General features: G+C 50.4%; 1 protein-coding gene across 4 annotated transcripts in view; it reads left to right on the forward strand.

Moving 5' to 3' along the window:
* The window catches only part of HIP1 (huntingtin interacting protein 1), a 131,514-nt gene that overhangs the window by 82,280 nt on the left and 24,117 nt on the right, over nt 1-25,117 (forward strand). For 3 of the 4 annotated variants that reach the window (XR_003569047.1, XM_027861767.1, XM_027861768.1), the window contains exons 2-14: nt 2,936-2,999; nt 7,026-7,168; nt 7,427-7,483; nt 9,305-9,385; nt 11,308-11,384; nt 11,920-11,981; nt 16,518-16,658; nt 18,578-18,635; nt 21,988-22,063; nt 22,198-22,341; nt 22,679-22,779; nt 23,434-23,506; nt 24,170-24,353. Coding sequence is in view for 3 of the 4 variants with exons in the window: in XM_027861767.1 (XP_027717568.1) it covers nt 2,936-2,999; nt 7,026-7,168; nt 7,427-7,483; nt 9,305-9,385; nt 11,308-11,384; nt 11,920-11,981; nt 16,518-16,658; nt 18,578-18,635; nt 21,988-22,063; nt 22,198-22,341; nt 22,679-22,779; nt 23,434-23,506; nt 24,170-24,353 (1,261 nt within the window). In the remaining variant the exon portion in view is untranslated. The remainder of the gene's footprint in view (nt 1-2,935; nt 3,000-7,025; nt 7,169-7,426; nt 7,484-9,304; nt 9,386-11,307; nt 11,385-11,919; nt 11,982-16,517; nt 16,659-18,577; nt 18,636-21,987; nt 22,064-22,197; nt 22,342-22,678; nt 22,780-23,433; nt 23,507-24,169; nt 24,354-25,117) is intronic. The other variant, XM_027861769.1, reaches the window with a different exon arrangement.

The raw sequence follows: 25,117 nt of genomic DNA on the forward strand, positions 1-25,117 counted from the left end.
TCTCTCTCTCTCTCTCTCTCTCTCTCTCTCTCTCTCTCTCTCTCTCTTCCTCCCTTTCTCCCCCCCCCATCTATCTCTATCTCTGTCTCGCTCTCTCCTTCTTTTTTTTCTTCCTCCTTCTCCATTTCTCACGCACACCTGCCAGTAATCTTTTCTAAACCATTCGTGGTCCCTCGGGACTGAAGTGACCCCTGTATAAGGCCCTATTATAGCCTCTGCCCCCGGCTGTTTTCCTTTTGCTCACCCCATGCCCTAAAGCCTTAATGAGCCAGCCTGGCCCTGGGCATGCAGGAGGCAGCTCTAGTGTTGGGCCCTGGCCAGGAGCTGTGTTCGTGACTGGGTAGAGCCCAGCTGGCACTGAGTGGGCAGGGCCCATGCCCCGCTTCCCATAGGAAAACAGTGGGGTGATTTTTCCCCCTCTGGCTGCAGCCCCATCTAGGCTGCCTCAAGGGGGAAGAGGATGGAAGTAGGAGGGGTGCCCAAGAGAAAGATGTCCTTCCTGTGTGTGGCTGCTGATAATTGGCCCTCCGGAACCAGCCTGGTACAGAAGGGCTGGGTCAGGAAGCGGTGTACAATATGCTCTTTCAGGGCAAGCACTGTATGGTCTCAGGCCTCCGTGACTCCAGGAAAACCCTGAGAACAGCAAGTCCTGGGAGGTGGGGGGACGTTCTCTAGCCCCAGCTTTTCCAGACGCAAGACAGTCAGCTGTGGGACCACTAGACTCACCTCTCTCACTGGCTGGCCCAGGGCACCCTCAGAACTCAGCTTTTTCCTTGGTTTGAGAGGCAGCAACAGGGTCTGAAGGTGGAGGACAGGCCACATGCCCCACAGACTAACTGTAGACGTAACTGTAGCTGGAGCTGTGGGGAGTGACCCCTCTCTGCCACGGAGGACCTTAATTAATCTGTTTTTTGAGGGGGGGACTGAGATACCAACTGTCCGAGTCTTTGGAATAGACTCTGAAAGTTTGGAGAAATGAGAGGTCTTTGTGGGCAGGGAGAGTCAGGAAAGCACCAAATTGGCCCCCGAAAAGCTTTTTTAAAAGGGATAAAATTCAATTATGGCAGGACTTCAGGGAAACAGGCCCTTTCCATCCATTGACACTGTGGGTGACGCTCCAGGTCAGTGCCAGAACAGTCTGGCAGGACGTAAAAGGATACACAGTCTGATCAGCTCCTTTGACCCAGCAAGCCGGGCTGTCCATCTGTCCTAAGGACGTCACTGAGGGGGGAAGGGGCTCATCTGTGCAGAAGCATCCAAACTGGCTTTATTGGGGGAAGAAAAAAAAAAAAAACCACGGGAAGCAACTTTCATGCCCAGTGGCTGGGGAACGCTGAATAAGTCACAAGAAAGAGCTCACGTCTAAATGGCTCTTTGAGATTCCTGAAGCACTTTAGCAAGAGTATCTCATGTGATCCTCACAGAAACCCTGTGAAATCAGTGCTCTAACCTCCATTTTACAAATGGTGAAACTGAGGCAGAGAGGTTACATACAGTGCTAGAGAAGTCAACAAGCATTTATGAAGCCCCTACTATGCTCTAGGTATAGTGCTAGGCACTGGCACATTGTAAGGCTTTAATAAATGCTTGTTGACCTGACTTAAGTGACTTGCCCAGGGTCACGCAGCTGGTAAGTGTCTGAGGCTGGATTTGAACTCAGGTCCTCCTGATTCTGCTCTCCTCTGTACCACCTGGCTGCCCATTACTAGTGAAACTGTAAATTGGTATGAACCAGTTAGAAGCCAAGGTAGGGAAGGAACCCGTGATTTCATTAGGGAAGGGAACTTTGGGTGAGGAACCTCCCTACTGATGCCTATCTGCACCTCCTCTGCGGTGGACTCAGGGAGGGTAAGTGACTTTCCCAAAGTCACACAGCCAGCCTATGTCAGATGCAGGATTTGAACTCTGGTCTCCCTGATTCTGAGGCCGGCTCTCAATATAATTAATGGTCATAAGATTGATCGTGCCCGTTGGGCTAGTGATTTTTCTTCTGGGAGTTCACTGTGTAAGGTTGTACTGAAAAGGAAGTGTCCCAATGAGTCCCAAATAAATGTCACTACAAAGTCACAGCGCTGACTGAAGAGTCTCTGGGTCCGCCAGGCTGGGGAATGCCTGGGGCTCACGGGTGGACAGGAAGGCTGGCCCATAAAGAAGGGCCGGCACAGGAAAGAAGGCTGCACCGTCTGTCCTCACAGCTGGCTCTGCTCCCAGTCAGGACACTGTGACCTCAGGCCAGCCGCTCCAGCCTCGGTTTACTCATCTGTAAAGCCGGTGTTGGCTGGATGGCCGCCATGATGTAGTAAGCCAGAAGGGGACAGAAAGAGAGTGATCGGCGCATTAAGATGCGGTGTTATCGTCAGCAGTTCCAACGTCCCTCCACACACTCTGTTTTGACCAAGCAAATGGGAATGCCTGAAGCCAGCTGCAGAGCTGCTGCCTTGGGTTAGTCAGGGAAGGCTTCCTGGAAGCAGCGGCTTGACTAGAGGGAAGGAGCGGCCCAGCTGGATGGACAGATAGACCGTTGGATGGCTCCAGGAGCAGCTCCCAGCCTGCTGAGGGCAGATGGGAGGGGGAGTGGCTCTCCTCTGGCCCTTCCTGCCTCTTCTTTCTGCCCCCAGAGAAATAATGTTTCCCTGGAGAATGAAAAGCTTCTCTTTGTGGCAGCTTTAATCGCTGCTGTTGTGCCCAGTGAATGAGTGGCAGCCCAGGGGCAGCAGCTGAGGCTAACAAGAGGCCGGCAGTAAATCCCTCCCGGGTGCCACGGCCAGCTGGCCTGGGAGCCCAGCCCCCAGCCCCTCAGCCCCAGCTCCGGCCGGGGGTCTGGCCCTGGGAAGGGGCTTGGGGAGCAGAGGGCAGGGATGGGGGGTCTCGAGACCTCGGGGGCCACTGTCAGGCTGATTCATCTCACCCCCCTTCTCTGCTGTTTGTTTTTCAGACGGTCAGCATCAATAAAGCCATTAATACCCAGGAAGTGGCCGTGAAGGAAAAACATGCCAGGAATATCCTTTTGGACATTGCCCGGATGGAGAGGACCCTGCAGGGGCTCCACTTGTGGGAAGTGGAAGTGGGAGAGGGGGCCTTCTGCCTGGAGACCCCCTGCCTGGCTTGGGGAACTGTGAGGTGAGGGAGGAGCCTTCTGCCTAGAGATCCCCTGTCCAGTTTGGGGGGCTGTGAGGTGGGGGAGGGGCCTTCTGCCTGGAGATCCCCTACCCGGCTTGGGGGGCTGAGGTGGGAGAGGGGCCTTCTGGCCGGAGATCCCCTGGCCCGGCTTGGGGGGCTGAGGTGGGGGAGAGGCCTACCTGTGATTGGATCTAGTCTCTGCAAGGCTTAAAGTGCCTCAGTGCTTGGGGCATGAATAGATTCTTGGCTGGTGGAAGAGAGAAGGCTAAATCTAGAAAGGAGCCTTAGAGGTTCTAGGGTAACTCCCCTGCTCCAGTTTACAGATGATCCTGGGTATTCTTCCAGCGTTTGCCTTCCCACCCTATCCCTGACTCTGGAGAAATTTTAAAGAACTTTCCATGGGTTTATTTAGGGCCCAGAAGAAATGCTTGGCCACATTTTCAAGGCCCTGGGCCTGAGGGCGAGCTCTCCCTTCCTGCCTTTGTCCTTAGGTTTGACCATGCTGGCCGCACACTCGGCACAGCCAGGAGCTTGTGGCTCTCTTAAAGGCCTCTGCCTTGTAGGACTAGAAGGCTGAGTCCAATGGATGCTTCAGGTTAAGAACGGGTGACCTCCAGTCCTTCAGAACAGTGAGGTGGGGCTTGGCTGGGGGGCCAGGTCTATTTAAGGGGGCCTTTAGGAAGCACAGCAACCCCAGAAAGGGAGATGGAAAAACCCCACACAGGAGCCGGTGAGCCAGGGTGGGGGGGGGCATGTAGAGGCCCCCATCAAGTTGGCAGGTCCAAGGAGTGCCCCCTAGCATCCATGCGGCAAGGTAGACAGCATTCCTGGCAGACAGACGTCTTGGGCACATGTGGACAAGGTAAAACTCAGGAGAGCTGGCACCAGTAGCCCTGAATAAGCAAAAGGAGGTTGCCTGAGAGGCTGAAACACTTGGTCAGGGCTGGAAGGGGAGAACAGAACAGAACTGGGGGGACAGGGAAGAGTAAGGCTGGGACTGAGGCAATTCTCAACAGTCTATGACATCCCTCTTGCTATTCTGAGGACACCCAGGCCCCACCAGGAGGGAATGTGTCTAACAGGCCCTAATCCCTGCATCAGACCATCCTGAATTGTGATGAGTGAGAAAAAGCCTCCTGACTTAGCCAGGAGAAATAAAATCACAGCATCTCTGAGCTGGGAGGAACTGCTAAAGCTTTCTAGTGCAACCTGTACCAAAATAGGACACCCCCCAACCAGGTGCTATTCAGCTTCCGCTGGAGACCTTCAGCCACCCAAGTGGCCCATCCACTCTGGGACAACTTTGATTGTTAGAAATGTTTTCCCTACAATGATCCTAAAGCCTTCTTTCTGTAATCCATTGGTAGCATTTCTGTCCTCTCAGACCAAGCAGAGCAAATTTAATTCATCATCCACGTGACTTTCAAATACTCCAACTGACCTTGGATCTCACTGATGTGGGCATTCTCTCCAAGATGCGTATCTCAACCCATTCCAGGCAACTTGGTCATGTCTTCCCATCATTTCATCGTGGTGCAGGGAGATCTACCCAACATGGTGGAGGCCTTCCTCACATTCTATACTGGTCTATCACGTGGGCTGCCCATCAGTTATCCCTTATTTATGCACCAAGAGCAAGTTCTTCATTCTCACGTGCCAGGGCAGTCCTCTGCTTTCCCTTCTACTTCTTCCCTTGTGATCTCCTCCCCTGGAAGGGCTTTTCCTCACCCAGACCAAGCCATGAGGATCCCTGTTCCCAGGCCCATTGTCTCATATGCCACTTCATAATAATAACTAGCATTTATAAAGCACTTTCAGGTCTGCAAAGCACTTAATAAATATAATCTCATTTGATCCTCACAATAACGGGGGGGGGAGAGGGTAGGTTATGCACCCCCTCACACTCATGCCCTCTGGGTAATGATCATTTTCAATTCTTCAGCCACCAGTGTCCTTCAACTCACAGCCATCTAATGCCTACAGGGCAATGAAATGTTAATGAAAAGATGGACCTTTGTTTCAGAGAAAAGACCAGGTTTCTTAAAAATCTTTTAAAAGACTTCAAAGTTACCCAGAGACAGTCTAATTCACTCTCCTCCTACTGAGTTCTAGGCCTCAGTAAGTGTCTGTTTGTGGAGTCTGTTCCAAGAGATAGATAGAGATAGATAGATAGATAGATGGATAGACAGACAGATAGATGGATGGACGGATGGATGGATAGATGGATGGATGGATGGATGGATGGATAGATAGGTAGGTGGTGGATGGATGGATGGATAGATGAGATAGATGGATAGATAAATGAGATGGATAGATAGATGAAGAGATGATAGAGATCGATGATGGATAGATGAGATAGATGAAATAGATAAGAAAGGAATAGATGAGATAGATGATAGAGAGAGATGATAAATGGATGGATAGGTAATACTGATAGAGAAGTTCCATAGCAGGGGTCCTTAACTTTTTTTGGTGTTGTGGACACCTTTGGCAGTCTTTTGAAGCTTATGGCCCCCTTCTCAGAATAGTTTTTAAATACATAAAATAAAATACATGGGATTATGAAGGAAATCAATTGTATTGAAAGTTATCAAAATCCTTTCTAAAACACAAGCTGCTCCCCACGGCGCCCTCCTGTGATCCCTGCCGCTGGGGAAGCTGAGGTTGGTGGCAATCTGTGGGCCTTCTCCTTCACCTTGGCACTGCGCTCGATCCCCTCCGTGCCATGGGTAGATACTCACGGAAGGGGACATTGCACAGCCCTTTCCTCGTCTTTGGTCAGAAATCAGACCCGGAAGAGCTGTTTCCTTCAGTTTCCTCGGCCTTTTGAAGAATCAGACGATCATGAAATCAAGTCAAGGGCTTGGTTAACTGCTCCCAGTTTGTGGAGAGTCTCCAGCCAGGGTCTTGAGCTTGTCTGCCCCTCAGGCAGCCTTTCCCCTTTGGAGCCTGCGTTCTCTGGATGCAGGGGCACCAGGGGTCCAAGGGATGTTCTCTGGGGGAAGGAGAGCCTTGCTGTGACAGGAGCCCACAGGGGAGTGGCAGCAGGGCCAGTCCAACAAATTGAAAGTCTACATGCTCGAGTGAGCCCTCCTGGGCCAAGTAGTGGGGAGGACATTGGGTTTAGGCTCAGAAGGTGTGACTCTGAATGTGCTAATTTCTCCTTAAATAACCTTGAGCAAGAAGCTTAATCTGGCTTCTCTGGGCCTTTGCTTCCTTATCGCTAAAAAGAAAGGCCTGGATTATATTATCTCTAAATTAGTGATTCTGTGATCCCTCCTCATCTAAAGGTTTGAATACTTTTAGCTGAGATCAGCAGCAACAGCAGAGTCCAAAGGCCTTTATGAGTTATCTAATTCTGTGGGTCAGAGTATCACCTTGACCTGATCCTTGCTTTCCAAGAGGCGATGGCCTCGAGCAGACACACTGAGTAGGGACGAGGTAAGAATGAACGGTGATGTTTATGTCATTGTACAGTTTGCAGGATCAGGGCAGCAGGACATAGCTGGCCCTGTAAATACTTCTTGAAAGGAAGCAGAGGAAGGAGCCACAGGTGTCCAGTGTGCAGACAGGGCAGGTGACATTCTAAACTCTGCTTACTCAATGTAGGGAGGTTCCATGGAAGGACTGAGACCTGAGGACCCCTTTGGATTGGTAGGAAGGCAGGACGTTCTAGGTCCCTGTGGCTGCCCTGGACAGGGCTGTTTCCAGCAAAACCCAAGGGAGTAAATACAAGATCTCCTGTGGATGGTGCCTGTGGAAAGAGGCATTTTGGTGGGGATGGGGAGAACCGTGACCCTTCACAACCACAAGGTAGCCAAAGGCCGCTGAAGCCTCTGGCTGCCAGGAGCCTCCCTGCCTGTGCCAAGGACCCATGCTCATCTTTTCCTTAACGTCCTCCTCACCGTGCATTCTGGGAACCCACCACGAGAGAGGAGCGCAGACCTTCTGGTCGGTGGTGAGCCGCCTGCCGCTCTCCAGCAACGCCGTACTCTGCTGGAAGTTTTGCCATGTATTTCACAAACTTCTCCGGGACGGGCATCCCAACGTGAGTCAGCAGGGCCTGGACCCGGGGACAAGAGGACGGAGGTGGAGAAGGAGGGCTGGTGGCCCCTGCTTGTCAGGCTCCCCCATCCCTCGTGCTCTGCCACCTTAACTGTGGCCTGCCCTGTTTGGTCCCCACTGAGGGGCTGAGTGCCTGCTTCCCCTCCTTTGTCCATCTTTGCAGATCCACCTTCCTTCCTCTCCCCCCAAAACCCTGGCTGCCCTCTTAACTGCACAGAGTAACTTCTCTTCTGCTCCCCAGGTCCTGAAAGACTCCTTGAGATACAAAAATGAGTTAAGTGACATGAGCAGGATGTGGGTGAGTTTGGAGACAAGCCTTTGGGACTGGTGTCTTCTTTTAAAAAAATTTTTTTTTCAGTTAATAAGTATTTATTTTCTCTCCTTCCCATCTCTTCTCTTTCCCAATGGAAAAAAAAATGGCAGTACAAAACCTTTGTAATAAGTAGACATGGTTGAAGCAAAACAAATTCCCGTATTGGCCATGTGCAAAAACGTAACTCCTTCTGCATCCTGGGAACAGTTCTCTTCTTTTGGATCGGGAGTAGGGATACTTGGGTTTGAATCCTAGCCGTGATGCTAGAGAGATGGTAAGGCACAGGAGACCGTGTCCTATGAGTATCAGGGAAGGAACTGGGCAAATTCAGCCTGGGGAGGACATGAGGGCAGCCTTAAGCACTCTCTGCCTGTGTCTGCGTGTGTGTGTGTATGTGTGTGTGTGTGTATTTGTGTGTGTTTCTGTGTGCACATGTCTGCATGGGTGTGTCTGTATGTGCAGAATGAAAGAGATAGAGGGAGAGAGACAGAGAAAGTTTGGAGGGGTTTATGCAACTTTTTTTTTCAATAACAAGCATTCATTTTCTCTCCCACCTCCCCTCTCAGTTAAAAAGAACAAGAAAATCCTTATAACAAATAGGCTAAATTCAGGAAACCACATTCCCTCATTGGTCGTATCTTTTCATCTGTAAAATGAAGTATATGAAGGAGATTTCCAATGCTCCTTCTGGCTCTAAAGCTCGTGAGCCTTGTCAACCCCCTGTCCTTTCCCTTTAGCCACAGGCACAAGACGACAGATTCATTCCCAAGCCCCAACTGGCTCTCCCCAAGAGCATGGGGGTACTAAGGACTCCGCCAAATGGTAGCATAGCACCAACACCCAAGAGGCCTGGACTTGAGCCCTGTGACTATATGGGGTCTTTCCTGGGCCTGCCTCTCTCTTCTACTAATTTACCTTATATTTATTCAGTGTAATACACTTAAATTATGTGCACATGCTGTCTTCTCTGATAGGATGGATGTAAGCTCCCTGAGGGCAGGGCCCACTTCACTTCTTATGGCCCAGCCCAGTGCCAGGCGCAGAGGAAGCCTTTTACAAAAGCATGTTGGTTGAGGAAATGACAGAGCGCCTCTCTTTCCCTTTATTCCTCCCCACATCACCCAGGATCTGACTCCCTTGTCTCATGGCGCATCAGGAGTCAGCATGGGCCACCGTTACCCGCCATTCATGTTAACAGCTGAAAACATTCTTCTGGCTCACTTTGCCTGACGCTCTCCAGCCCGTTCCGGGTCAGTGCTCAGGATTCAGGAGGTCTGACCAGGGAGGGCCCAGAGAAGATCGACCCTGGCTTTTCTAGAAGGGGAGCCACGTCAGCTCAATAGATGACTCAGTGAATCCTCTGGGCCAAGATTGACTTTGGACCCTCACAGCCTAGGGCCGAACACTCAGCTTAAGACTATGGTTCACATTCTCCTGACACTGTTTTCAAAATGCTTTCCTGCTTCCAGAGAACAGCCCCTCAGAAGCCAGGGTCCCCTTTTTCTCTCTAATGTACAGATGGGCAGAGTGGCCACTTCCAGGTTAGGGCTACTCTGGGTGGGGGACCCAAGAGCCCCAAAGTGGGCACCTCGCTACAGAAGAAAGAGCTCTGAGGAGCTGGGTTCAAATCTTACCTTTGTTGCTTCCTAGCTTTGTGGTCCTGAGCAGGTCCCTTCCCCTCCCTGGGCCTCAGTTTCCTCATCTTTAAATGAAGGGTAGGATCCAATCGCTCTGAGGTCCTCCTCCTGAGGGCCCTTCGATCCCTTCCGCCTGACCCGAACCTTCTTTCTCTCCTTTTGGCGGCAGGGTCACCTGAGCGAGGGCTACGGCCAGCTTTGCAGCATCTACCTCCGACTGCTGAGAACCAAGATGGAGTACCACACCAAGGTGAGCCTCGCCTTCTTGCGCTTTCCCCCAGGGGCCCTCAGGATCAGGGAATCCCCATCTCTCCTTCTGCATCTGGGCACGGGGTGACTGCTCCATTTCACCAAAGGCTGCTCCTCAGTGCTTTGGGAAGCCAGTCACGACCGCGCTGTTCGGCCATCGGCTGATCGTGTTCTGTTGGGGAGTGTCGGCTGAGGGCACCTTTGGGGCTATCTTACCTTCTGTTGGTGGCCCTGGAACAGCTGGTCATCCCCATGCCCATGCACACTATTACATTGTTGGTGGAGCTGCCTATTGGCTTGATTTTTTGGAGAGAGCACACAATAATGCAACACTAATCATATCCTTTGAACTACTGATTCTACCACTCAGGCAGGTGAACCTTAAAGATAGAGTTAGAAGGAAAAAAAGACCCGTTTGTACAAAAATATTCATAGCAGTTTTGTAATACCCCCAAAAATCTACAAAGGACCCATTTGATGGTTAGGGAATGGCTACCTAAAGTAGTATATACAAAAGCAATAGAGTATCATCGAGCCAAGGGGAGAAAACAGAACACAGATGTCCCAGAGGCAGCCAGCAATGCAGCAGCCCCTCCAGTTCTGTGGGCACAGTCCAAAGAGGACGAAGGTCAGCAAGAAACCAAGGCATGAAGTGGCTGCTAGTTTGTTCAGGTACTTATCAGAGATGGCTCTGACTGCATCGCCATGAAGGCTTGGAAGTCTTTGTTTTTGTTGGGGTTGTTAAGATCATTTTGAAAATGATTTTACCAAGAATCCCTGCTCCCTCCGGTCTTTGGGGAGCAATGGGGGGCTGAACCTGTGACCCCGGTGATGTAGAGAGCTGCCTTTGAGGAAACGCCCTCTGCCAGTGCAGACCAGCGACTGCTAGACAAGTCACAGACCTCTACCTACCTGGGGCCCCACAGGTGTAAACCTCCCAGCCAGCCTGGGGTCAGCCAGACAGGACGTGCTAGGGACAGGTCCTCCTGACTCGGAGGTCGTCCCTCTATCCACTGGATCGCACTGCCTCTCTCTCCTCCAAAATCACCCTGCCACGTTAATGAAAGCGAGCCCTGCTGCAGGTGGCACTAGATTAGATGACGAGTCATCCAAAAATGATTTCTTTAGGGTTAGGAAGGGTGGCGTAGGATTTTCCCCAAAGCACATTGGCTTTCCTAATTCAGTTTTGGTAGATTAACATGAAAATGAGTTTTCCACTGCCAAAGCCCAGCTCCCACAATCAGGAGGGGGATGGGGAACGCCAGCCTAAGATAGGAATTTGCAATGGACAATCGCTCTAATAATTGCTGGCATTTATAGTGCTCTAAGGCTTACAAATATTATCTCATTTGATCCTCACAAGAACCCTGAGAGGGATGTGTGACTATTATCCCATTTTTGCCCTAAGGCAGAGGGGCTGAAGTGACTTGCCCAGGGTCACATAGCTAGGAAGTTTCTGAGGCAGGATTAGAATTTAGGTCTCCCTGACTCCAAGTCCACCTTACCACCAAGCTACCATAATCAACTACTTTGGTACCCACAATCCTCTGCTCTACTTCATCAGTATAGAGGGGAGCCAAACATATTCACAGGCTTTTCCTCATGGTTTCACTTTCTCACATGGTTTCATGGCATTTGGAAGAGGCAAATGAACCAGGGAGCAGTCTTCTTGCGGGCCTGAGCAACGGAGGAGAGAATTTACCTCTAATAATAGAAATTGGATGTTCTCCTTGGTGAATGTATCCAAAGAAAGGGTCTCCGTATGTGGGCATCCACACGGGACCCCTCACAGACCCTGAGAGGGGGGAGGGCATCGTGATAGGGCCCAGCAGACTTAACCATTCTACTGCCCAGCCCCACATGGAGCCCCCACCCAGGAAAGGATGCTGAGCTGATCCTCTGCTCTGGCTTCTTCCCTTCCAGAATCCCCGATTCCCAGGCAACCTCCAGATGAGTGACCGGCAGCTGGATGAGGCAGGAGAGAGCGATGTCAACAACTTGTAAGTGGCCCTCCCTCCCTCACTGAGCTCCTGTCTCCTCCTGACACGGGCTGGCCATGTGCTTGTGAGTGCCCGCTCCGCCTCAGATCCTGATGGGGAGACAGAGAGCATCTAGGGATGTTGGCCCTGACGGATGGAAGGGTGCCTGCGGGTCACACTCACTGGGCTGCCACACTTCCTTCCCGGCTCACGCCTCGATCTCTTCACCCTTGGCATGATCCGAGGTGACCCTTTTATTCAGATCTCACTGCAAGGTGTAAGAGGGCATCTGCCTCTGTTGTAAGGGGACAGGCACACACTGGGAGCAGGGTAGGGCAGGGCTGGGGCCTCGAGGTCCTTTGAATCCAAACTTCACAGAATAAATCCCCTTCATAAAAGGATTTGTTCTGTAAAACTTGGACTCAGTCAAAAGGCCACACCCGAGGACCTAGAAGGCCACATGTGGCCACAGGATCCCCACCCCTGGGGCAGAGGAAGGCAAGAAAAGACCCGTTCTTGGGGCTACAACCAGCCCCCTCTTTTCTCTCTGGTTCAGTTTCCAGCTGACGGTCGAGATGTTTGACTATTTGGAGTGTGAGCTGAACCTCTTCCAGACTGGTGAGTCTCCTTCCCTTCCATTCTGTACAAGCTGCAGGGGGAACGCCCATCTCCTAGGCCGTGCCCTGCCCACACCAGCTCCACTGTCAATAAGGTTCTAGAGGAAGAGCACCCATATCTGTCATCTCTTTTCTCTGGAACCCTGGAGCAGAAATAGATGCCCCAGATTTGGCCAGTCCTCAAGGCCCAGGGGTGATGACTTGGTACCAGGATACCTGATGGTCATATCTGAGCAGAAAGACCAAGCTCACCCTGTGTGTCTCCAAAAAGGACCTGCCCCACATTCCGCGTCTCCTGGTGACCCTTCCACTCTGAAACCATTGGGTCCTGAATGGCCACCACCAGGCTCAGCAGTCCCCATGGCACAGTCCTTTGCATCACTGTGGACACAACAAGTGCATCCCCCCTTCTAGCTCTTCTGCTGGAATGCAAACTCCTTGAGGGCAGGGACCATCTCACTTGCTAGTATTTAAATCCCCAGTGCTTAGCCCGCACCTGGCACAGTCTTTAATAAATGGTCCGTCTACCGAGTTGGCATTCAGGTCACAGATCACAGGTCGGACAACAAACCTTTGGTAATCACTGTCTGCCAGGTGCTGCGCTAGACGCTAAGGCAAAAGGGAAGAGTTCCTGCCCTCAAAAAGCTTACAATCTGAGGTGGGAAACAACACGTTGATGAATGGGTGCATACAATATGTGCGGAGGAGATACAATCAGATCCCTGAGCTAACATTTATTCAGTTCCAGGGACCGTGCAGGGCCTACAGAGACACAAATGAAACAGTCCCTGCCCTCGGAGGGTTTCCAGTCTTTGGGGGAGAGGGGGGAAAACCTTGCTGCCGCTCCTTTGATGCCAGAGTCAGTGCGACTCACGTCACAAGTCAGCAAGGCCTCTCTCCTCCAGCTGAACGCCGTGGATCACACTTGGAGGGGACCTTTCTGTGGGTGCTACAAGGGGGTCAGAATATTCTCTTGCCTCTCAGCACTTCCCCATCTTGCCCTAGCAAGGAAGCAGCAGCTTCCTCCACACTTCCTCCCTTCCCTCGAGGGATGACAAAAGAAGAAAGAACTTTCTAATAATCAGACATCTTTCACAATGGACTGAGTAGAGGTCCCTGCCCCCGGAGGCTCTTGAGTGCAGGCCCGTTGAGATCACCTGCCAGGGGAACTGCAGAGGGGGTGCTTGCCCTGGATGAGAGACTGAATCACCTCTCAGATCCCTTGTACCCTGCTCAATCAATCAACAGGCATTTATGAAATGCCTGCTGTGCGTCAGGCACTGGGCTGGCCCTGGAGACCCAAAGGGGAAAATTAAACCGCCTCTACCCTCAAGGACTTCACATTGAGAGATAGAGAGGGGAAAAACAGTATGTACATATGTATGGATAGAAAAAAATGACAAGGTAATCTGGGGGGCCCAAGTTGGGGGGGGGGGATCAGGAGAGGCTCCCAATGGAAGAACATCCTTGAGGTGAGCTTTGAAGGAAAGGCAGGGGTAGGAGGGAGAGCATTCCAGGCATGAAATGCACTGAGACAGTAGCCCACCCTGACCTTACACTTCCCTCTGACCTTGGAGGTGGCCAAATCCTAAAACCTTGGCCTGTCATTTCAGTGCAGGATGTGAGAGAAAAACACCAGCCATCAGATGCCTGGAGGACAAATTAAGAAGGAACTCAGTCAGCTTAACTTTATTTAGCAGGATCCTGTGAAGATGTCAGAGCAGTTCCTTTGGAACAGGAAGTACTATTTCCAGCCCTCCTGGATCTCTTTCAGATCTGGGTCAAAGCTTAGGGCTCCCCATGTAATAGAGCAAAGAGTCCACACGTGAAAAAGACATGGCAGCTCTCAAGAAAGAAACCTACGAACACTTGCATTCGGTGCAATAGCCCACCTCTCGGTGGTCTGTACTAATGATCACCCAAAATTCATTAACATTTTGCTTTGGAGTGTGTTTTTGTGCTTATATTGTGTGTGAGTGTGTTTTATGTTCTGGTCAAATACTGAATTTGAACAGCTCTGGAATGGCTGCTAGACTCCTGCTGAATGAGAAAGTGGATGTGCATTTATTTAGCACCTCCTATATGCCAGGCTCTGTGCTAAGCACTGGGAATATACTTTTTTAAAGAGACATAGTCCCTGCCCTCAAGGAGTTTCCATTCTAATAGGAGAAAACACCACATTCAAGAGGTATAGAAAGTGGAGGGAGAAAGCATGCAGTTGGCAGTAGGCAGATGATAAGATAGCCAGGGTAGGATGAAGCAAAGTCTAGTGTCTAGGACCAATCAGAGGATAGGGCGGGCTAGCTTACACACATTCAGTCAGCAGTTAAATGGCTTGGACCATAGGGCAGGAGCTCTAAAGATAAGTAGGTTAACTTTCCTGCACTGGGGCTCAGGGCCTGGATCTGAATGTCCCAAGGGTGGAAGTCTAGGTCCCAGGTCTAGTGTAGAGGGGCCAATCCAGGTGGAAGGAGCAGGTCAGAGGTGACAGACAGATGGTGAGGAGGCCTCGATGGACAGCCTAATCCAGACAGGATGTAAAGCTGGAGTACGGTCTGGGTGTCCAGAGCCATCCAGGAAGTGAAGTGGGCTAAGTGACCTCTTCTGTACGTGCTAAACCACACAGATCTGCCATCTTTGTCTAAACTACCTGTCTTTTTGTCTTACACGTTCAGAGTACATCAGTGAAATGTTCCCAGTGAAGAGGCCTCCTCTTCCCAGTTCCTGCGGGTCTCTCAGTACATGGGGGAGTAGCAGCATCCAGAGACAGTGATACTTGGAGACACCAGCCTTGGCTGGCTTTCTCCTCATTTCCACAGTCAGAATGCCCGGCTACGTCTTTCCTATGGTATCACTGATTAGCCATCAAGCTAGCCCTCCCATCTTGTGAATGCCCCTACCATGGACCTCAAGGAATCCCTTCTAGCTTTTTAGGCTCATATACTTACAGCCTGTTTGGGGACATCAGAAATAAACATGAAAAAAATCAATGTGCATCTTCGTCTGATGCCTCATCGTGGCAGAGCAGTGGCCTTGACTTCTTCAAGGTTGTGCTAGGCCTTCTGCCTTGCTCTGAAGGCTTTGGGTCTGGAGCCATTGGCAGAACATGCCTTTTGAACCAGTGTGGCTAAGTAAAGAGAGGCTCACCTCATTTCTGTTGTCTAACATGGGTATTCCTTGCATCAGTACGCCTTGCAAGCCATCCATGCCTTCTGGTCCCATGAGATTTGTTTTCCCTTATTCTCCCATAAATCTTCTGCCCAGCATGCCAGAAACCTTCTTTTCTACAAAAGGGAGTCTTAACCTGGGTTCCATGGACCAACTCCCAACTCCCTGTGTATAAGATGTCGAGAGGTTTGTGAACTTGAATAGGAAAAAATTGTATCTTTGTTTTCACTAACCTCTTACTGAAATTTACCAGCTCTTCAATTATGAATTTAAAAAAAAAAAAACACATGATTCTGAGAAGGGGTCCATAGGCTCCATCCAAGGGGTCTGCTGTCAGAGGGGTCTAGGACACACAAAAAGTTAAGAACACCTCTTCTAAATCTTTTTATACGTTCCTGATTAACTCTTTGGCAAATCTTTGCTAACAACAAGCGAAGGCAAAAATAAAAATAAAAATGAGATAATGTAGCATGCAGTTAACCCCTGCCTGACCTATTCAGTAAACTGTTTATGCCTCCAGAGAGGAAAAAGATAAAAGAATAGACATTGACACCGCTATTTCTTAGGGTAATTTAACCATGGAAGTGAGAAGTCCACAATGAGAAATCCAGAAGAGCCTAGAAACCGGGTTAGCTAGCAAAAAACTAATGTCTTTGCCAAGTGGAAAGATACGGCAGGTAGTGGAAATGGAAAGAAACATGGCTAGGAAAGACAAAGCAAAAAAAAAGAAACACAATTTGAGAATTGAAAACAACTCCAAAATTTTGAGGGTCCTTGGGAGGAAGGAACCAGGTTTAAAGCGGAAGATGGGGAATTAGAATGGGACAGGTCTCGGATCTTAAAGAGGCTGTGACCCTCGTTGGATACTAATTGGCGACGTTTTTTACACTCGTTGGTCTTGATCACATTTCAGCATTTTATTACATTAGAAAATGTAAGTTCCTGGAGAGCAGCAACTATTATGTTTTTGTCTCTGGGTCTCCAACACCTAGCACCATGCCTGGCACACAGTAGGTGCTTAATAGATGCTTGCTGACTGATTGATTACTAGTACGGCGCTCTGGGCCAGGGAGATTGAGCAGGTTCTGGCTCCAGACCACGGTGCTGGAATCTAAAAACGTGGGGGGTCTCAAACAATGGTCTTCTCACTTGTTGTGTCTCCCCATCAGATGGGGACTTCTCTGAGGGCAGGAGACAGCTCTCTCCCACTCCTCAGAGCAAGGACCATGTCTCTCTCCTCTCCCTGCGGATCTGCCCGCAGTGGCCGTCCGAGGGTCAGGGAGCCTTGGGTCTCGCTGGCTCCCTGGCCTGTGTACCACCTCCTGTGCCCCCTCTGCCTCGCCCCATCACTTCTCGCCTTCCTTTCTAGTGTTCAGCTCCTTGGATATGTCCCGCTCGGTGTCGGTGACAACAGCGGGGCAGTGCCGCCTGGCCCCCCTGATCCAGGTCATTCTGGACTGCAGCCACCTGTATGATTACACCGTCAAGCTCCTTTTCAAACTTCACTCCTGTGAGTTCCACCAGCCCAGGCCCAATGCTCGCTTGGCCTCCCCTTCCTCTCTTTTGGTCAGCATTGTCCAGAAGGAGGCCCAGCACCCTCCCATTGCCTTCACGTCAGGGGACGCCCTTGTTCCTTTCTTCCCTGAAGAGCGTCTCTAGAGGTCAGTGCAGGTCACCCCATTAGTGTACCCCTGGTCCCCTCAGGGTCACCTGAAAGTAAAGCTTCAAGGGCGAGGCCTATTGGAGAGACCCCAACGCCCAAGGAGGCCATGGAGATTCTGGAGCAGGTCAGGAAAACCTTCTTTGGAATGGCATCCCGCTCAGGACCTAAGTATCGAGGCAGTGACATGTTAGACATCATGGTTTCCAGCAGTCTTTTAGGGTGGGATGTGACTTTCCCCTAGGGAAACTCTCTTTCCTCTTACCTTCTAGCCTCACATCATCATCAGGACCAGAAAGCCCTCACTGTGTGCTTTGATTCGCTCATATTAGGGACACAGACCTTGGTTTCTGTCATAGCAGGGCATGACCTCAGACAATTACTTTCATAAACATCTCTCCTGCCAAGGGATACCAGAATGGAAATGGCAGACCAAGATCTAAATGGGCAGGAAGTATTAAGCCACAAACACACCAAGCGTATATTTTAGGAGTGAAAAGAAAGCATCAGCACAAAATTCAGAGTTGTTGAGATCAGGGAGGGTCAAAGTGGTCACAAATGAGGATGAGAGAAGGGGAAGCAGCCCCTCTCTGTCAGTCCCAGGAGACTTCACGGAAGAGACGGCCTTTGAGCTGCTCATGATAGGAGTGTGGGATTAGGTGAAGTCGAGCACTCTGGCCACGTGGCTGTGACCTGGAAAAAGAACGGGGCATAAACTGAGCTGACAAAGGCAACTGTCTATGGGGATGCCCACAAGAATCGGTCCTGGACCAGGGGAGGAAATGAGAAAGGACAGGGGCTCAGCATCTTTCCATCGCTTCACCCGGATAATTCAGAGCCTCTGTGCTGTGCCTGGGACACTAAATAGGCCTGGCTTATCCTGTGATTAACGTATTTCTATTTGTGGGATGATGGAGGTAATGAATTGTTTTTGTTCAAAAGCCCTACTGGGCTGCAGGCCACGTCTGAAATATTTAAAACCATAGAATTGTGAGTCCTCAAGGTGACCCTGGGGATAATTAGCTCAACCCTGTAATTTTGTAGATGAGTGCGCCGAGGCCAAGAAACGTAGAATGACGTGGACAGGGCCAGAGGCAGGAGGCACTAGAACCCGGGTTTTCTGCCTCCAGCCCCAGAACACCCCCATTATCCTCACTGGAGGCTCACCAGTCAGCAGCATGTCTGACGCCTCTCGTTTCTACTAAGACCTTTCCTTACTGGGGCAATTCACAGGGCATGTGAAGCCTGTCAGATGTTATGCCCCACAGTTTGTGTGCCACTGCCCCTAGCTCAGGATGAACAGCGGCGTGGGAAAGGGAAAGGCCCTGGATTTAGAATCCAAGGGCTGGAGATCCAATCTGCCACTCATTTAGATGACTTCACACAGGCCTGTCACCACCCCAGGCCGGTCTCCTCTCCTGAACAATGAGGAGATTGGGCTGGACGTCTTGGAAAGGCCCTTCTGGCCCTGAGTGCCACGATTTACCCAAGCTCCGATGTCCTCCAATCTTCCCACTCGCTTCCTCTGCTGCAGGGCCCGTGTGGTCGCTGCTCCTGCCCGGGTTGGGGCTCCTTCATCACTGAGCTGGACTTGGGAGGTGCCAAGGCTGCCCCGCGGCACAGGGTCTCAGAGTTCCCTACTTAGAGCAATGGCCCTGGAAACCACTCCGGAGAAAACAAGAATCGTCCCGCTCCCTTCCCACAGCTTCCTCTTGTTCCTGCTTCTGTCCTTCCCTTCTCTCAGTCTTTTTCTTCCCCATCTCCCCCAGGTCTTCCTGCTGACACCCTCCAGGGCCACCGGGACCGCTTCATGGAGCAATTCAGGAAGTAAGTGCCTGGGTGCTTCTGGCCGTGGGAGGCCCTCCCAACAGGTGTGGACGGGCTCTGCGCTATGAGTGCATTTTACAGGGGAAAAGTCAGGAAAAGAAACTTGTGAAATCTTTGTGGAGAGCCACCTGGCAGTACACAAACAGAGTCGCAGAAACAGTCCTACCTCTTGACTCAGTCATCACACTGGAAATACACTCTTAAAGTGTGTTGTTTTTTAAAAGCTCTTTCTTTCTCACATACAGGTGGGAATGTATAATGAGGGAAAGGGCCTACAGCCAGGTGACGGATGCTCTGAGGGAGGCAGTATGCCATAATAGAGACAGCACTGGCTCCCGAGTCAGAGGAGCTGAGTTCTAATCCCACCTCTGAGGCCTACCACTCAGGCCAGTCATTTTAACTTTCCTGGGGCTCAGTTTCCTCATCCAAAAAATAAAGGAATTGTACTCAGGGGTCCTTTCCATCTCTAGATATATGATCGTGGGATCTCTTCAGAGGTTTTCACTGCAGCATTATTTATAATTGCAAAAAAATTAGAAGCAACCTATAGAACAATAGTTATATAAATTGCGTTACTTGACAGTTATCCCTTCCACATCTCGACTTTCCCCATTGCGGTTTCTGTATATTTCGAGTAAAATTAAAATGGGAATTTTGGGGGAGTTTTGCAGAAGCTGCAGATGACACAGAAAAAGTCTAGGAATTCAGAAATGCTTAAAATACATGTATCGTATTGTCTGGACAAGTATAAGGAATATAAAGAAATCTGGGGAAACCTTGATGAAATGATGGGAAGGACAAAACAGAAGCAGGAGAAAGAGAGCACACCAACCATGATCATAGAAGAGGAAAAGGGAAGGAGAGAGAAACCTGATGAAGCCTTGGAGGGACTGGAAAGTTCGCCATGGTTTAGGCATTGAAAATGAAGTCATTTAAATGTAAATAGTTACTAAAGCAAGTTTAGTTTATTGAATTGTCGCTTAATACTAAGTTTTTAATTAATCTCTTCTTTAAAAAGTTGGGGGAAGGAGCAGGAGCGGTGTCAGAAGCCGCTGAGAGTCTGGGCTGAGAAAGCTGTCACCTCCCCTCTGATCAGACCTAGAGGGGGTCCCCAGGAGGTGGGGTGCTGCTCATTTACTAAGTGACCATCTGCCTGAAGCTGTTTGACTGATGAGGGGGAGAAGGGTTGGTTGGCTAGGGCGTAAGAGAGAGCCTCCCACGGGGAGGGCAAGCTGGGGGCAAGGGGTAAGGTTAAGTGGCTGGGGGAAGAGCTATAGTCAAAGGATACTAACAGGGTGCTCCAGACAAGGGGAGGCAGTTAGGCTGAGGTATCAAAGGAGACGAGGCAGCAGCGAGGTGGCAAAGTGGATAGAGTGTGAGCCTGGAGTCAGGAGGACCTGAGTTCAAATCCAGCCGCAGGCACTTATCAGCTTTGTGTCCCTGGGCAAGTCACTTCATCCTGTTTGCCTCAGTTTCCTCATCTGTAAAATGAGCTAGAGAAGGAAATGGCAAACCACTCCAGTATCTTTGCCAAGAAAACCTCAAATGGGGTCATGGAGAGTCAGACACAACTGAACAGGAATAATAAAATAAAAAAAGACATAGGGGGTCAAAAGAACCGAAGCTCTGCTAACTGCCCAACCCATCACGTATCTCCTTTAGTGATTACACGTCTGAGTCTAGCCTGGACAGTTCGACTCTTCCACCAAGTGGAGCAGAGCAACACTTTTTGCCATCTTGGGAAAACACTCAAAGAATCGGTGGAGAATAGATATTTGGGAGGTTAACAAATCTTTAGGGCCCTTCACAGAACTGATGGAGACACCCAGTGGCGACCCCCTCCACCCCCCCAGGGGCTCAGCAGGCTCCTCGGGAGTACTGAGACAAAAGTGAAATAGCATCAGATGGTGAGCAGACTATCGCAGGTTCCCCAAGCAAGCAGAGCAAACCTTTCAGGGCTCGCCCAGGCTACCTTTCGTTACCCTCTGGGCTAACCAGAGGCCTCGCCAGTCACTTCCAGCTCTCTGGAAGCACAGCAGTGAGATGGGCCAAGAGTCCTGACCTCACACTCCAGTCCATTCACTCAATGCCATGGTTCTCAGCCCCATCATCCCCATCCCCAAGAATGGAGCCAACATGGTTCTCCTAGGCCCAGGGCTGGGTTCCTCTGGGAGTGAACAAAGGACAAGCTCGGGGTTAAGTCGACCTCCTGGTTTGCGTGTTCCCTTTGAACAGCCCTGTAAATGGCTTATTTAACAGTCAGACTTTGCCGACTTATTAAATCCTAAGAGCCCAGCCCTGAGGCTCTCTTCCTTGAATGTTAAATACTAGTGCTTTATGAGAATTGGGAGAGCCCATAGCTCTTGGCTCCATTTCCGAGGGGAGGGGATGCTTGACTCCATCCAATTTCCCAACATCTGAATGAGTCTTTCCAAATGAGTGCCCCCCGTCTCTCTTCCTCTGCCCCAGTATTTGGCTGTTCAGTGTGCCCTCCCTGCCCTTGAGAAGAAGGAAGGTAGCATGGTAGCAGGTTTGATGCTTTTGGAGACAAAAAGAGAATTGACTGTAAAGGTTTGGAGAGCCCAAAGGGACTGGTTAATAGGGCTGAACCAGAGAAGATTCTGAGCTCCAATGCTCAGGAGAATGGAAGTCCTGAGCCCCGGATTTGCCATTTTTAAAATCTCAGAGCATGTGGGTCCTAGGACTGTGGCCTTTCCAAATCATAAGAGTTTGGGTTCAAGGTAGAAGGTAGGAGTGGGGAGTGGAGAGGAGAGGTTTTGTCTCCCTCATCTCAGTATCCTACCGAGATTAGGACATAAGTAGGGAGTGTCCCACTTAGACTATTTATAATGCCTGCTAGTGGAGGGAGGCAGATCATTGTAAGTATTTCGTTACCTAACCAGCATCATACAGCCAATTCTCCATTGTCTACTTGTGGTCTACACACAGCAAGTGTTTCTTTAAAACAGACTGTATCACACTGGCACCACAGATGCTTGCAGGCCCCTTCCCTATCATCAGCTAGCATGAGCTCAGGCAGTACAACCTTTTTTGAAAATTACTATAGGCCAGATGTAATTAAAAAGGTAAATCAGATGCAAAATAAAAACCCCGTATAATCCAGAGTCAAACAGAGGTAACTTTTGGATTGTCCATTGTTTGGGAATTCTTTCAGCTGCTGGAAACATACTTTACTAGGGAACTGGTTATAATGACCCTTGCCCCTACTGGAATCATAATTGAGTCCAAATGACCTAGAGAGGGCCCCTCACCAGCACCTCCCTTCAGCGTGGGGAGGGCTGTTCAGGGAGCAGCCTTTCCGTCTGCTCACGGACAACCTTCCCCCCATTAGGTTGAAAGATCTCTTCTACCGCTCCAGCAATCTCCAATACTTCAAGCGTCTCATTCAGATCCCTCAGCTTCCTGAGGTGAGGCTGCCACGGGCCCGTGGACACGTGAGATCCCTTAGGAGGGAGGGGCTCTCCCTCCTAAGGGCCTGGTGGGATGTGATGGGAGGGCCCTAGAACATGACAAGCCTTCAGTCCGAGTCTCCCCCCTTCAGAACCCACCCAACTTCTTGCGGGCCTCAGCCTTGTCAGAACACATCAGCCCCGTGGTGGTCATCCCGGTGGAGGCTTCGTCCCCAGACAGCGAGCCCGTCCTGGAGAAAGATGACCTCATGGAAATGGACGCCACTTCTCAGCAGGTGAGAGGAAGGCAGACTTTCTCATGCTTCAGAGCCAAGAGAGTAGGATGGGAAATAAGAGGAGGGGACCAAGATAGAGACCTTCTAAGTCCTTTCGAACTCTGAACAGATGTCATTGACGCGCATGTCTTAAGCCGGTTCTACTACAGTATCTGGGTTCCCAAAGAGGAATCATTCAGGCCTAGGGGATTTGCCTGAACTGTGATGAAGTTTTCTTACCTAGGCCATGTCTGAGCCCCAGTCCTCGCCTGGGGTCTGCATAACTTCCTTCATTTGTCCCAGGCACGGGGTCCCCTGCCCCTCATCCCATGTTTCTATTCTCTCCCCGCCACTGCAGAATTTCTTTGACAACAAATTCGACGATATCTTCGGCAGCTCTTTCAGCAGCGACCCTTTCAACTTCAACAATCAGAATGGCATGAGGAACAGAGAAAAGAAGTAAGTCCAGAAAACAGCCCCTGCCTGGCTCAGAATGAGAGGGTGACCTGTAAAAGGTGGGCCTTGGAGGTTATCTTCAGCCTTCCTAACCCAGTTGGCCATCTCCCCGATCTCTTTAGAAGGAGTTAGGAAAGACAAAGGATGTCCTGACCTCCAAGATGTTTGCCCTTGCAGCCTCTTTGAGCGAAGTGGGAAAGGACTTTGGACATTATCTAGTCTAATCTCTTTGTGTTACTGCTTGGGAAACTGAGGCCCAGAAGGGATAAGTAACTTAGGCAAAGCTCCAGGTTGCTTATGAAATGAGCAGAGCTGGAATCCAAATGCAGGGCTTGTGAACTGAGATCTGTTACCCTTTCTATGACGCCTCCATGTTAGGGGAAGTGACTTGTTTCAAGTTCACACAAGTAGTAAGTGGTAGAGTCAGGATTTGAACCCAGGTTTCTAACTCCAAATCAGGGCCTCCAGTGTTTGCTCTTCCAGCCCCAGGAGAGCATCAACTGAGGCTGAAATCCCATGCACCACATTGTACGCCCAAGGATTGTCACCGAAGGGCTTTCAAAGTGCCATCTCCTATGAATCCCCACCCACGCCCCACTTAAAGAAAGCAGGAGGTCAGTAATGCTGAAGCAGCCTTTCTTGCCCCGCTGTTTTCAGGGATACCTTGATTGATCATCTGTACCGGGAGATCAACGGACTGAAGAAAGAGATGGAGAACATTAAAGCCGAGGTACGAGGGTGGTCCCCCTGGACCTCTGCGGTTTCTGATCTGATGCTGGGAAGCCTTGAGCTTCGTTCTGCTCTGATGGACTCTGATGAGTCAGATAACTTGTGTCTGTTGAAAGCCCCAGACGGATCTTGTCATATCCTGTCCCCCCACCAATAAGATGTTCTCCTGACCTCACGTTTCACCCACTGTATCACTGTGTTTATTTTTTGGTGAACAGTACTGCCCATGGCAGCGATGGCCCTCCATGTGGGCCTGGGGGTCCTGCAGCCCCTCACCCACTGGGAGCAGCCTTTGACTTCTGACTGTGGTTAACGGTTGGAAAACCCGAGGCTTTTGGAAGCCCCACCTCCCAGGCTTAGAGCCAGCCTTTCCTCCCCCATTCCTGGTCCCGGTCACTGGCCCAAGGTCTGATGGCCGGCCTCAGGACGAGCATCCCCAGTGTTTCTTGCACCATTCCTGCCTGCAGGCCTGGCTCCTTAGCTCCCCAGATATCAGATGCTTTGGCAGGCTTAGCCACCATGACAGCAGCTCCTTAGGAAGATTTGATTAGTGCTGAGAACATGGCCTGGTCCCCGGCAGCCATGGGATCCCTCCTCACGCGCTGTCTCCAACACAGTGTAGAAGCAGGGGTCACCATTCTCATTACCTGAGGTCTTCTCCCAGAAACACCTGGCGCTGCTGCAGCTGAAGGGCCGGATCAGCGAGCTGGAGGCAGAGCTGGCGGAGCAGAGACACCTGCGTCAGCAGGCGGCCGATGAGAGTGAATTTCTCCGGGCTGAGCTGGACGAGCTCAATAAGAAGCGAGAAGACACGGAGAAAGCCCAGCGGAGTCTCACGGAGATCGAGAGTGAGAGACAGCGGGATGGGCCGGGGAGGGAGGACGAGAGTCAGGCAGGAAGGCTCAAGATGGAGCCAGTCCCAATGAGCGCTTTGGATCTCTGTTTCAGTCCGAGTGTGGGGTAGGACCAAGGGAGGAAGGAAGAAAAGAACAGAGGCCCAGGGCACTGGGGTCAGGGAGGCAGCATGAACACATGGACAATAACACAGACACAGAAAAAGAACGGGTTTTTTTCTTTTTTTTATTAATTTATTTTGATTTATCAGTAATTACTTCCATATGCTTTTGAGGTTAAGATTTTTCTCCCTCTCCCTCCCCACCACTCTCCCCAAGACAGCTCACAATCTGATATAGGCTCTCCATATCCATTCCTGTTAAACACATTTTCACATTAGTGCTGTTGTAAGGAAGAAATAGAACAGATAGGAGGAACCACCAGAAAAAGGAAACAAAACACAACAGAAGGAAAAAAAAAATAGCAGATAGTGTGCTTCGATCTACATTCAAACTCCATAGTTCTTTCTTTGGGTGTGGATGGCATTTTCCATCACAAGGCCTTTGGACATGTCTTAGATTCTTGTATTGCTGAGAAGGGCTGAGTCTGTCAATATTAGTCATCACACAACATGGCTGTTCCTGTGCACAACCTTCTCCTGGTTCTGCTCACTTCACTCAGCCTCAGACCGTACAGGTTTTTCTGAAGTCAGCCTGCTGATCATTTCTGATAGCACAATAGTATTCCATTACACTCATACACTACAATTTGTTCAGCT

This window comes from Vombatus ursinus, unplaced genomic scaffold (genome assembly GCF_900497805.2).
Source record: "Vombatus ursinus unplaced genomic scaffold, bare-nosed wombat genome assembly UNPS02014768.1, whole genome shotgun sequence".
Lineage (NCBI taxonomy): Eukaryota > Metazoa > Chordata > Mammalia > Diprotodontia > Vombatidae > Vombatus > Vombatus ursinus.